Raw genomic sequence first — 14,543 nt, 5'->3', positions numbered from 1 at the left:
TTGTGGAAGGCCATTTCCCAGCTAAATCACTTTTGCCTTTGGCTATTCATTTGGCATTTTCCCTAAATTATTTTAGGAATAGAAGGTTCTTGTAGGAAGAAAGTTCAAAGAAGGAAAAAAAAACCCAAACTGTGTCTGAACAGTTGTACTTGAAACAGTTTGTACTTGGGAGACATTTTCTCTGATCTTGTTTATCTGCATTTATATCAGTTCAAAATACAAATTGGTTCCTAACTACTCTTTTTGATGTTTCCTCTTTAAAATAGGGAAATAAACATAAAATCATGGAGAAATGTACATTACCACTGACGGGAAAGCATTGTGTCAACCGCATCATTACAGAAAAGGTAAAGTGCCTTGCTCTCTTTATTTTTACTAATGTCTGCCATCACAATTTTTTTTCTCCCTCCCCATAGGTAATTGTTTGTTTATTTATTTATTTATTTTATTTTTTAAAAATTTTTGCTAGTGAAACACCATGAGGTACAGTTGCAGACTTACACATTTTTGTGCTTGAGTTTCAATTATACAAAGATCAAATACCCATCCCTCCACCAGTGCCCATTTCCCACCACCAAGGATCCCAGTATCCCTCCCACCCCCCATCCCCCCACCCCACCCTGCCTCTGTGGCAGGGCATTCCCTTTTGTTCTCTCTCTCTCTTTTTGGTTGTTGTGGTTTGCAAAAGAGGCAATGGGTGACAATCATGTTTGGTCTATAGTCTACTATCAGCATGCTTCTCCAATCCTGGGAGGATCCACCCAACACCTTTATTTGGTGTTCCCTTCTCTATCTGAACTGCCTTTTCCTGTAGCATGTGTGGTTGGCCTCCAAGCCATGGAGTAAAATTCCTGGTACTAATCTTGGCCATTCTTGCCATCACAATTTTTAATAAACATTTTTAGTATTTTTGTTACCTTCTGAAAATATAGGCAATCATAGGATTAATTTAATCCATGATTGAAACTAAATAGGTTAATTTGTCAGTTCACTGTTTTCTGAATGTCAAATTCTTACAGTGCAATTCTCCGGGGATGCATATAAACACACAGACTTGAACTAGAATCCTAACTTTGAAAGTTTGATGCTGTCAATTTTATTGTTCCTTCTGCTTGATTTTTGACATGTCTAAATTTGGATATAAATATAGTTAATAGTTTATTTATTGTCCTTACCTTTATTCTTTGCTTTCTCCAACTATAAATTATTTGATTCCATTTCAGCAAAAATTGAATTTTAGTCACTTAGGTGCAGACTGCTGCACAGGGGGTGGTAGTCAGTCAAGAAATCAATGGTTCCTGCGTGATCTTTCATAAAGTGGATTTTTGCAGAGCCCTCTAGATCAGCATTCTGTAGCCAAGGGTATAGAAGATGTCACCGGTATAGGAAGGTTGAAATCTGTTATTCAGCCACCTTGGTCATAAGTATGGTGGACTTGCTTATAAATCTGTGGACCAGTATACAAGACAGGTGTAAAAAGGTTGAACACCAGTGCTCTAGATTGTTTTTATCTTAGATGGAAATAGCTGTGCTTTCCTGGACCCAGGCAAGCAAGAAGACTACTGGCTGGTATCAAAATCAGTGGTTTGTTAAGTATTTTGCAATCTGTGCCATTTATCCTTCAAGCTCAGTTTCTCTCTTTCTATGTTAATGAGACTGCTCATCTACCCTCTCTTTCTATAATGCCCTTCCTAGCCCATTCATCTGGCTAATTCCTGCTCATTGTCTGGTCACAATTGTGTTTCCTTCTGTGACATATCTTTCTTCTTCTTCCCAAGTCTTCTGGATACTTCCTTGAGTGCTAATAGTTTTGCAACTTGGCACTGACCACTGAACTCACGTCTAGGGTCTGCATATCTAATTTATCACTGTTTAGCCAATACTTAGCATGAGTAAGTATCCAATACTTAGACATACAGTGAATGGCTTGTTGTGTCAATGTACTGTACTTTTCTTGACAAGGAAATTGATAGATTGAATGATTCTTGAAAAATAAGTGGGAGCTTTATAAGTGAAAGTAAGACCAGAGAGGCTCTTCTAGACAAAAGGAAGAAAATAACCAGAATTACAGAGGCTAAGAAGGGACAACTTCTTGAGGATATTTTGGTGAAGCAAACTGTGCAGTGACAGCTGGTCTAGATTCTAATAGTTATTGTGGATGGAAAGACATTGAAGAAATTATGAAGGGGGGCAGTAGTGAATGACACTTTAAAATATTCAAGTTTTTATCTGTAAGACAATGGAAAGTCTTACAGTCTTTCTGTAGTAACATAATGAGTTGATTTGCATCTCAGAAAGAACACTAGCTGTTGGGGGAGGAGGCGGTGGGGAAGTGATGAGACAGTCCAGTTAGATAGTCTTTAGTGATCTGGTCAAGGAATACCAGGCTCCTAACCCATGGGGCAGAAAGATTGGAAAGAGATTTAGGAAATAGACTCAACCTAGTTGAGGATGCATGGCCAAGGCAAAGGTGAATAGGTCACCTCTTTTGCAACCAGAGGGCTGGTTAATCTATTGTATCCTGCAGTAAGCTTGAAGCTGTAGGAAGAGAACTGAAAAGAATAGATTCTGTTTGGATATGCTCCACTTGAGATTCCTGAATAATTGAACATCCCAAACAACCCATTTGAGTTTTATTTCACAAAAACAATTGGAGATGCAAGTCTGGTGGTAGGAAGGGAAGCCAGTATTGGAACAAACAAACCTGTGGAAGTCAATGGCATATGGGGATAACCGGAGCCTGTGCTATAGATGGAGACACATTAAAGTGAAACGGAGCAAAGTAAAAGGCAGCTCAATGTGGAAATCTAGGTACCTCAAGGCAAGGAGTGTTGTCTGTTCATCACTGTGCTACTGCATGTCAGGTACTCAAGAAATACCTGTGGCATGCAGGAATAAGAATTTGGTACTGTAAATGCCAGTGAATATGTACACCCTGCCATCAGAATTTTTAGAATTCTATTCTAAAATTGAAAATTCCACCAGTTTTTCACTGGAAAAAGGCTTTGGGGGCATTAAGACCTCAATTTTCTAGTTCAGTGATGATAGAGTAAGTTGACAGAGAGTGGCTTCTTGGTAGCGACTGGGCTACAGTGAACTACTTTCTCCATAAAACAACCTTTTGTGGTGATAAGCTAATCTCTTCTGTGTAAAAAAGTACCTGAAATATTTTTGTTAGTTGAACAATTTATTTTAATGGTTACGTCTTGGTTACCAGTTTTACAAATTTTTGTTTATACTTTATACCACCAACTAGAAGTCTTCCTAAATATATCAAAAGTAAATTTTCTTCCTTTTAATAATAAATGCTTTGCTCTCTAGCATATGACCTTAAGAGCTTAATAGTATTGGATAAAAGTGTTGTTAAAAGTTTTAGAAAAGCAGTAGTCACTTTGCCATAGGTTTTAACTCCCTGAGGATTTATAGTCTTGATGCTGCAGTTAACTTCCCACCAAATCCCTTCTCTGCTTGTTTTTAATAACATAGTCAAGAAACTTTTTTCTTACTTGTTCCATTTTTATAAATTGTTCATAATGGGGGGGGGGGAGGCAAATCACTTATATTTTTTTTTAAGTTGAAATTTTGGAAACAAAACAACATACACTTTTACTAAATGACCATTTCCTCTCTTTGAATGCATATTTCTGTTGATGAAGTCATTTGGAACAGAATGCGCAAATAAAATGAGGCAACTGAAGTATTTTCCCATAAATTTAAATCCTTTCCAATAAAACCAACCAGGTTATCTGTGATTTCATCAGATGATGCAAATATCACTTATCATTGATATTTTGCTGCCCAGGGAAAATAGCAATCAACTGGAGATAATAACCATTTCCAGGCTTTGATTTGTTTTACGTACAAGTGACAGTACACTAAGGTAATACGGGGAGCGGGACCCAGGGCATAGATCTCCAGTCCTGCTCGGATTGGGACTGGGGCCTCCTCCACCCAGATCCCCCATCTTCCAGTATGTAGGCGTTACACTCACCAACTGCCCCTGGCACTGTGTAATCCCATCAATGGCCAAGACCCAGAGACTATAAATCAGCTCTCGGAAATGGTCGTGCGACATCTTATTATCTAGTTCTTACTCTGTAGAACCTGGCAGGCCACCAAAAGTCTCCTGCCCACAGGCAGAGTCTGGCAAACTCCCCGTGGCATATTCAATATGCCAAAAACCAGTAACAATGATGGGTCTCATTCTCCTGACCCTGAGAGAGCCTCGAAAGTGGCACTTTTTAAAATCTCAGGGCTAGGACGAAGGAGACGTTACTGGGGCCTGCTCGAAGAAATTGATGAACAACAGGATGACAGTGATACAGTGAATACAGGGAAAAAGCACACACCATTTGGTGCCCCTGCTATGTTCCAGGCTTAATGCCGAGTGCTTTGAGTGTGTGTGTTAGACACCTCTCATAAAGACACACCAGATTGCATAGCCAATGTGTGGCAGAGCTAGAATTCTATTTCTGCCTGAAAGCCAACTTTTTTTTCTCTCTCTCTTTCTACATGTTGCCAAGTTTTCATATTAGGCTATTAACCAAAACTCTATTTAAAAATGACAACTTAGAGTTTGATTTCCAAGGTAACCAAAAATAGAGATTTCAAGCCACCACCACCAAAACATAATTGCACTGAAGATTAGTTCAAAGGAGAGGAGAGAGTGAGGGAACAAAAACTAATAATCATCCCCAAGAAAGAAGAAACCAACTCTGAAAGTCCCAAAGAGGGGCCATTGCTTGTTTCAATGGTATCCAACTTTTACAAGTGACAGTTTCTAGTCCTTGGGAAATACTGTTTCCTGCCTCTGCAGTTTCTAAGTAGTGCTCCAATGACTATCTGGATCAGAGGTTATATTAAATGATTTCTTCTACAACTTCTACTCAAAGTTGTCTTTCATTTTTTTCTTTGTGTATGCGTGTGGGGCTTGAAGGGGTGGGGAGAGGAACACCCAGCTCTGTGCCTGGGGTGTGCTCCCAGAGGTGCTCAGGGGACCCTGCATTGTTGGAGATTGAATCTGGGCATTCCTGCATGCAAGTCATCCATGCAGCCCCTTGAGCTCTTCCCTTGACACCTTAAGTTGTCCTCTTTTAGGGGCGAAACCTATGTTCTTAATCAGTAGCACAGGGTGAGCCAACTACTGAGGTCAAGCGCCAGCCCTTGGTACCCCATTACTGCCAACCAAAGTGCCATAATGACTCCTGCTTGTCCTTAACAAAGCATCTTCATTTGACTCACATCCTACAGGGAGACCCACATGCCACCCTCTCTGACCTCTGTTTCTGCAGGCTCTGCAGGGAAAGTTTTAGTGCTTACCCAGCAGTCAGTCTGGCCCAGGTCAGCTGTCTGTTTATGTCAGACCCACCCACTGCAGGTCACCTTCTGTTTCCTGTCATTCATCACTGCTTTTCCACATTGTCCCTGTGTGTTCACCTTACAAATATCTCCTTCCTCCATCTTTTCCATTTTTGCGTCAGATCATTCTGAACTAGCTCATGGGCTTTTGACCAAAAGTAGTAGTCTATGACTTAACCATTTTAAAAACCCTGTTGCTAGCGAGTGCCAGCCCCACTGGTCTGGAACTGTGCTTTCTTTACAGCTGATTACTGATTAGATAGATGGAGAGTTAATCTGTGTCTGTTCCTTTCCCAGATCTGAGGACACCGGATGTGTGTTCATTGGAGATTTTCAGAATTCCTTCTCCTCATCTTGTGTCGTTTCCTTAAGAACACAGGTGGTTTCTGTTTTTGTGCTGTGAAATAAATCGCCGTGATAGAAATTGTCTGTCGTTTTCTTGACTCCACCAGGCTGTGTTTGACGTGGACAGTAAGAAAGGGCTGACTCTGATCGAGCTCTGGGAAGGCCTGACAGTGGATGACATAAAGAAGAGCACAGGCTGTGACTTTGCAGTAAGTATCTGCGTATCTGCGTGAACAAATCCAGCCACATGTCCTGTATCAGAGATCTGATTAATGGGTGTTTACAGGACACGAACCATTAATTTGCAATCGTTTTTGGAGTTGGCCTTTGCAGAGAACAGGAGTAGAAGGAGGGTGCCCCAGAGGAGAGCAGGTGGGAGCAGAAGCCACACTCTGACTCACACACGGCCTGAGCTCGGCTCAGGAGTGAGAAACAGAGGAGGTGGGAGGAACCTCAGGAGCTGCTCCGAGCAGGAGGTCGAGCTCGAACACTGAGTGACTTTCAGTCAAGTACCTTGCAGTCCGTCCTCTTAGCTTTGGTTATGTAGCAGCAATGGCTAAACTTGATTAAACTAAAAAATGTGAGCCACACGGGGTACAATATGACTTTTTTTAAATGGGTCTGGCTTATGGACCCGCTGATTAACGTCTATGTCTTGTTATTTCACCCACTGAAAATACTAGCCTGGGCTTCTGACTCCACCAGATCTGTAGTCACAAAATAGGGGCATCCTCCGTTGGAAGGAAGATTTGAGTGCATAAAGATTTAGTCACAAAGCTAATCAGGGAAGTCTCATTTGAAAAAATCCCCAAAGCTTGAAATATTTTTTCCTTAGGTTCTGTGCTTGGCTTGTGTCTACCAGTGCATAACAAATTTCTGTAGAAACAATTTGTCTACTTAATAATTTATTATTCACATAACTTTTTTGGTACTGTATAAGAATCTTTTGTGTATTAAACTTTTTTGATTTCCCTTTGGAGAAGAAGAGTCTACTAGGAGTAATACCTTTCCCTCTGGAAAAAGGGAATCTGTTTGCACAAAAATTACATCTTTAATTAGCTTTTCAATTATCTTGGAAGAGGTAAAAAGTGGGACTTATTTATACTACAACTACTTAGAATTTCTTACTCCCATGATGAGAATAAACAATTCCTTTTACTTAATCAGTCGTTCTTTACTTATTTCCCCTTTGGGAGAATGTACTAACCTCTTCTTCATCAGGTAGCATTTTTGAGATCTGTAGAATGTTTAATTTTCTGCTTCAAGAGAGAACACTCAAAGGAAAACTCTTCTTGCTATTTATTTCTTTTTAGCTGAAAGTTTAATTTTCAAGTAACACCAGGTAACATTTGTGCTAGTACTCCAAAGGAGACTATGGAAAATTTGCCAGTGGAATTTAAATATTTGAGTCCAGAGAGATAGTAGAGAGGGTAGGGCACTTGCCTTGTACATGGCCAACCTGAATTGGATCCCAGGCATCTCATATGGTCCTGAACATCACCAGGGGTAATTCCTGAGTACAGAGCCAGGAGTTACCCCTGAGGATCTCTGGGTATGCTGCCATCCCCCCTCCCTAGCCCCACCAAAAAAGAATAAAAGATTAAGACTTTTTTTTTTTTTTGCTTTTTGGGTCACACCCGGCGATGCTCAGGGGTTACTCCTGGCTAATGCACTCAGGAATTGCTCCTGGCGGTGCTTGGGATGCTGGGAATCGAACCTGTGTCGGCCATGTTGGCTGCGTGCAAGGCAAATGCCTTACTCACTGTGCTATTGCTCCAGCCCTGAGATTAAGACAATTTTAAAATATAAGTATTTGTTATATTTCTAGAAATCTTCACCTTGTTCCCAAAATAAGATTCTGAACAGTAGTTGTTTACAGCTACCTAGAAAGCCACAGTGGACAGAGGTCATGTTCCAGATGACCAGTCCTTCAAAGCTTAGTTATTGGAGAGGGACTTGTCTCTGTTTCTTGGAAATTGAATTCTGAATCTACTGAAAGAGATAAAGGAGCTGGGTGGGTCGAGATGAAAATTCCACCATTAGAATAAAGGAGAGAGCGGCTGGGGCATTGTACAGCTGTAACAGGCTTTGCAGGAGCGAACCCTAAAAATGGAGTGCCTTCAGTGACCATTTCTGGATGGCAATGGAAAACCACAGGGTTCCAGAGCAACTGCACGTCGGGCTTTTTATTATTTATTTATTTATTTATTTATTGCTTTTTGGGTCACACCCGATGATGCTCAGGGGTTACTCCTGGCTCTGCACTCAGGAATCACTCCTGGTGTTATGGGATGCCAAGGATCAAACCCGGCTCAACCACGTGCAAGCTCTCCCCGCAGTACTATCATTCCAGCCCCAGCAGTTACACATCTTTCCAGCTAAGCTTCCTTCCAAATGGTTAAGAGCAAAAACAGTTTGGCCCCTTTCATGAGGAGGAAGAGTTGGACTGAACTTCATATGTTCTTGTTTCTTTGCACAAATCATCTTTCCTTTCGTACAGGCCCAGATATTACATAGATGGGGTGTCTTTCCACATGGAGGGAAATATGGTAATGAGGAACAAGCACCTACTTAACACTGCTTGTCAGAAGAACCCAGTGTCTGTGGTCTTCTTTGACGAATGCAATATTGTGATACTGTGTGGACACACACTGCTATCCTTTTCTGATGCCACTTGCACACAATGTTTATATGACCAAAGCTTCCTTTTGTTTATTTTTTTCCGTTGTCTTCACATTTTGAAAAGTCTTCCTCCCAAATGTTTATAAAGTTGTAATTTATTTTCGGTCAAAACAATATTGTGTATTCTCTATTATTAGAACTGTTACAAGCTAATGAATATGTCAGTTTCTTATATTTTCTTATTCTTGTTTTACTTAGTGTGATGATGTCCCATTATATGTATGATGAGCTAAAGCAGAAAGGAAAGGAAAGTGGACATCCCAACACTTAACTTTTTTTTATCCACAAATATCTTTTCTAATGAGTAGAGAATTCAGTTGGTTACTTATTCTTTTCTAATATGTATTTTTTTCATAAAATTGGTTTCTTTCCTGTATATGTCTGTGGGCTTCTTTTGAAACAGGATATTTCTAGTTTTATCTTTTAATCAAAATTTTAAAAATAAAGGCAAGATTGGGCCAGAGTGACAGTAAAGCAGGTAAGCATGCCTTGCATGCCTCCAGCCTGGGTTCTATACCGAGCATTCCATATAGTCCCCTGAGCCCTGCCAGGAGTGATTCCTAAGCACAGAGCTGGGAGTAAATCCTAAGTGCAGCTGGGTGTGGCTCTCCCTCTGGAATAAATAAGGAACAGAGACATAGGATCACAGAGGAGGTGTTTGCCTTGCCCTAGGTCACCCTGGGTTCAGTTTCCAAACACCACAAATGATAGATGTGAATGATGCCTCAGCACAGAGTCAGGAGTTAGCCCTGAGCACAGCTGGATGTTTCCCAAAACAACCTGAAAAAAAGTTTAAAATTAAATTTAATCCACATCAAGGGAAAAATAAGGGTCCTTATCATCATGACTATTTGTTAAACACTCAGTGCATATGCCATGTAGAGTTATAAAATGTAAAAAAATAAGAAAAATTGATATAATTCCTACTTTCAAAAACCTTGATCCTATTCCCCGTGCAGGATTACAACTAAACCACTAATGGCAAAAACATTAAAATAAAAATGCTATTTATTTTTATTTACCATGGAAATCTGAAAGAAGCTAGCTGCAGACACTTTGCCAACTTGAACAAATTTTTACTTCCAAAATCTGTTGTGAACTGACTTTACACAGGATTAAACGGTGTACTCTCAGGATGTCAGTGATCTGGGAAGACAAATTGTTGGCTTATCCTTTACACTTAAATCATATAGTCTTATGCTTAGTTTATAGATCACTTTGGCAGGATAATTTGCTTTGGCTTGCATGAGCTTACAGTGTTGATGAGACTGTTGGAGGACAGAAAGAAAAATTATGGTTTAGTAGGTGTTACTCATAACAAAAGCAGACAGGCCACGTCAGTTGTCATAAAACTTCATCTTCTTTTCTGATAACAGTTTTCCACAGAGCATACAAATAATACTAAGAACCCCAAATAGGACTCATATGAAGAACCCCAAATAGAACTGGCAAGCAAAGAAAGGGATTGGATATTTAGTTTAAAAAATTAAGGTGTCCAATTTCCTTGGAGAGGAAATGCTATAAGGCATCTATTAGAAAAGACCTGTTTTTTAAAAGGGACTTCTGTTTTTTTTTTATTATAATTTTCACAAATACTCTGTTTAAGGAAAAACAAGGTATCATTTCCAGGCCCATTTTCTAAATACCCTAAGGCTGTGTTTATTTTGGCAAATATGAATGAGATTCATGCATGCTGTATGGATCCTTTTTAAAAAGTGTAATGTCAGCAAGATGGAAAATAGGGCATTAACTTTTTTACATAATAGAGAAACTATAAATGAACTAAAAATATTCAACCTCATCAAAGCCAATTAATGACCTGTTTTTTCTATTATGATACCAGATGTACCCCTATTAGAAACCTACTTCTTTGGAGCTTAGCTGATCAACTCATTCATTTATTTGTTCATTTATTGAAGAAAATAAAAACTGTCGATTCTGGAAACTGAAAAAACCATTTAGGCTTGCTTCAATTGCTATGTCTTTTGGGGCTCAAAGAAATCACTAAAAGGAGCCAGGGAGATTGTACAATGGTTAGGGTTCTTTCCTTGCATGTGACTGACACAGGTTTAATTCTAGCACCATATATGGTTCTCTGAGCACCACCAGGAATGATCCCTGAGCACAGAGCCAGGAGTAAGCCCCGAACACAGCTGGATATGACACCCTACCTAATCATCTAAATCTTACCAAGGGCACATGGTATTTGCCAAATTGAGTGACTGAATCTATTCCTAGCACAGAACCTTGAAAAAAATTTTCTAACAACTTACATTTAAGTTTCTTTCTTTAAATGTAGACCTGTCCTCATTTTCTCTGCATTAAGACTTCTAAAGAGGCTGGAATAGTATTGGGTAGGATCCTTTGCCTTGCAAAGGGCTGAACTGAGTTTGATCCTTGTCACCACATATAGGAGCAAGCCCTGAGTACTGCTAAGTGTGGCCCCATAACAAAAAGAAAACAGACAAAAAAAGACTTCCAGAAATGCGTAACTGTTTTGTATATGTTGATTATAATCAACATTTAACATTGTAATGTAATTACCTCCTTTTTGTAATAACTTGCAATCTTTATACTGCTTTTGATCTTTTAATTCTGATTACAAATTTTCTGATAAAATTTGTCATTAATTATCTCTGTCTTTGCTAATGGTTATCTAGCTAACCCAAAGATTGCATAAAGGATTATCCTAACACCATGTGTCCTAAGGGGCATGTTCTGAGGATTTTTAAACTTGTACCTTATGATGTGTCTCGTTTTGAGTCAAATCTTAGAAACATCAAATATCTCAGCTTGTGAATCTCTTCAGTAGAGAGTTTTTGTTATCTGAATCCTTTATCTCTTTATGGAAACCTTCCCCAACCCTTCATTTTTTCCCAGTTCTATTAATCAGTAGTTTAGGAGCTATAATGTAAGAAAGTTAAGAACCACTGCATATATGAAAAACGCATTGAAAAGAAGTCCTCTGTCTCAGTGGTTCAGAATGGAAAATGATGAGAATACTGCCAGTGATGTCCAGGTCAAGGGTGTCATCATTAAGTTTAGAAATTGATGGGCCAGGGAGTTAGCTCAGTGGTAAAACATTTGCCTTGGATGTGTGAGGCTGCAGGTTCAATACCTGACACCACACATACATAGGCACACACATATCAAGTTCAGAAGTTCGAGGCTATGTGTATATACAATGACTTTTTAAAATCTTTTTTTTTTTTACAGGTTTCACCAAAGCTCATGCCAATGCAGCAGATCACAACTTGAAATGGACATAAATATTGCTCCAGTTTGTGTGGTTTTCATTTTAACCCTGTAGGATTTCATTAGGGGATAGCAGTTATCATAATCATATGTTTAATAAGCTAATTTTAACTTGTTTTCTTGTAGCAGCTTTGTTTCTGTAGCCATGTGGATTTTTTTCTTTAAAGAGTGCTGTTATATTTTAATCAAAAACAGAAAAAAAAGTAGATCATTTTAAAAGCTTCAAGAAGGCTATATTTATAATTGGTGCTCATGTTGTATTTTTCTTTACTCTCTGTGCTGTGCACCCCGAATAATGTGCAACTTGTACCAAGATGGGCCCTTAGGAAGAATTGCATTGATGTACTTTTCCTGATAACTAAATATTAGTGGGGTAGGGGAGGTAGGAGGGTTAGGGATAAAAAAAAAAAAAAACTCCACCCAGAGTATACCCCAGGCAACATTTTACAGCTTCTGAGAAAAATGCTGACTTACTGGCGATGTTTTTTCTCTAAGCTTCCTCTGACATATATTTTGGAGCCTTAATTTTATGATGACATTTTATTTTCTCTAGAGTGTACATCCCACATTTTCAGAGCTAAATAGCTATCCAAGAATGCAAGCAGGAGTGCCTTAGTATGGGGAAATAATGGTTTATGAAACAGACCAAATATTACAGGGTTTGTTGGTGCTGACAGACCACCAAAAGTTGCCTTTGTCAACCAATCAATTAATCAATTGTCAATCTGTGCTTTGTTAATACTGTGTTTATTATAGAAAGAGGGCTATAAACCAGACTTGATCTGCCAGTTTTTTCATTTTAAAGTAATGGACCTAGAAGTGTTCTTAGAAGTCTTTCTCTAACTTATTGAAATCTGGGGTCCAATTATATAATATCTCCTTCTTAATCCAAGAGTAGCACTGGGATATATTTTTCATGAACATGTCATAATGGCAGCAGTTTAAAAAAAATAAAAGTGAAGAAAATTTCCTTTCCAGGTCTCTAAGTTCTGCTCAGAAAAGTTTCTAAATACTTAATGCTTTTCCCTACAGAATGGTGTTCTTTTTTCCACCCAGGATACTACTACTGAGTATTTCAAATTCAGTTTTATCCAAGCAGGGTAAATGATGAGCCAATCCACGATTTGAGAAACAGTGTAATGACTTTCATTGTTCAAATAAACGTGATAGATTAGGTTTTAGAAGAAAAGTCTCACAGTTATCTTCAGTGCCACACACTTGCCTGAGGGACAGCTGTGGAGCATCCTGGACAGCGGGCAGGAGAAAAGCTCAGGCCTCCTGGAAAGAAACCAGGCCTGGCAGGTTGCAATGGAGCTTTCCTGGGGCACTTAGCGCTCATCTAACTTGCTGGGCTTCTGTCCTTAATAGGTCCATGTTAAACTGAAAATATCAAAGATGCACTTAATACCTCTAGTCTGTCAAACAGTGTTGCCTAGCCTACTTGAAACGGGTTCAGAACACTACACAGTCGCCCGGATGTGGAGGGAAGCAGTCTAACGCAAAGCCGGTTTTTATTATTGAGTGTTTACTCTCCTGTAATTTGAACACACCCTCTGGCCAGGTGTTCTTATGATCATGTGACTGAGTGGGTGCTGGGGCTTGGTGCCACAGCATTCCTGGCGACTGTTATAGCCTGGGAAAAGATCAAAATTCAAAATTTAAAGTTCAGTTTCTTCTGAGTGCCTGTTATTTTCACAACATTGTTGTAAAGCTGAAGAAGCTGTAAGTCAGACCATTATTAAATTGGGGACTCCATGGGAATTTTTGTATGTTTTTAGGTGATGCTTGTCATTGTCATTGCCATGATCACAATGTTATGACCCACAGTTACATTATATACAAAATTAGAGGGAGGAGAGAGCTGTGTTTTAGTAGCACATACAATGTGTAAGATAGTTTTCAGTGAACTCAGGGTTGGAAGCATGCTTTTCTAATACCAGTAAAAGAAAAATAAATAACAAACAGGACTCAAAATTTTGAGCACAGGGGAGTAATTTTGTCTGTTAGAATTAACTTTTGGAATAAATATATGTTGCTGATAGATGCTCTATTTGCAAACTTTGCTTATCATTCCAGCTTGTCACTTGAAGATAATGTGATTCTCACCATGTTCCTTACCTTGAGTGGCAAAAAAAATTCTAAGTAGATGACTTTATATCCTAGTTAAAGAGTGCTATCATAGTAAGAAAATCATTAGAATGACAAATATTTTAGATGATACAGATTGATGGGAATGTTGTTTTCCTCATTTAGAAATTTTGTGACTAAATTTGGAAATAATAGAACAGTGATTGCTGTAATGATCAACAAAAATAAAGTCAGCACATATTCTGATTGGGTTTTTGCTTTCCCTTTTATTTAACCAATGAAAAGATACTGTCTGTCATTCATGAAAAAAAAATTGCCTAAATGAATTCTGCACTTTGCTCCCTGTCAGAACCAATCATTTGTTATAAAACTCATAAAACTTCATATGTGGATTAATATATTTTTGCTTTTGTCAACAGCCCTTGAGATACACATAACTGATAGTTGTCCTAGTGGTATGTTCTGTTTGTTTGTGTTTTTAAGTTCACTCTAGTGTTTCTCTAGCCAACAAACTCCTCTTTTGACCAAGTGATTGTCTGTGTGCCTAGGATATGTTTTTTTTAGCAGTTCTCCTTTATCCTTGATAGTTGTAGCCTGTGGTGGACACAGATGACCCAGTGTGCACCAAATTATTGTAAGAGAAAAGTCAGTTTACTTACCTCTCTCTGGTTACTAACTCATAAGACCAAGAGCATGACACCAACACCTTGTTACCATCTGCATAAATGATTTGTGAGTGTGTGCTTGTGTCATGCTCTTCTGTGTGTGTGTGTGTGTGTGTGTGTGTGTGCAGGCGCAGGTGCATGTGCACATAC

The 14,543-nt window shown here is 39.0% G+C and overlaps 1 protein-coding gene across 1 annotated transcript in view; it reads left to right on the top strand.

Annotated features, from left to right (window-relative positions):
• Positions 1 to 13,974, top strand: part of OXCT1 (3-oxoacid CoA-transferase 1) — a 160,561-nt gene extending 146,587 nt beyond the window's left edge. The window contains exons 15-17 of the mRNA XM_056112160.1: positions 267 to 347; positions 5,811 to 5,912; positions 11,602 to 13,974. Coding sequence (XP_055968135.1) covers positions 267 to 347; positions 5,811 to 5,912; positions 11,602 to 11,643 — 225 coding nt within the window. The 3' untranslated portion in view covers positions 11,644 to 13,974. The remainder of the gene's footprint in view (positions 1 to 266; positions 348 to 5,810; positions 5,913 to 11,601) is intronic.
• Positions 13,975 to 14,543: the final 569 nt, after the last annotated feature.

The sequence above is a fragment of the Sorex fumeus genome, unplaced genomic scaffold (genome assembly GCF_029834395.1).
Source record: "Sorex fumeus unplaced genomic scaffold, SorFum_2.1 ptg000015l, whole genome shotgun sequence".
In the NCBI taxonomy this organism is placed as follows: domain Eukaryota; kingdom Metazoa; phylum Chordata; class Mammalia; order Eulipotyphla; family Soricidae; genus Sorex; species Sorex fumeus.
The sequence above is the reverse complement of the archived record's forward strand: the minus strand, read 5'-3'. Positions and strand labels throughout refer to the sequence as shown.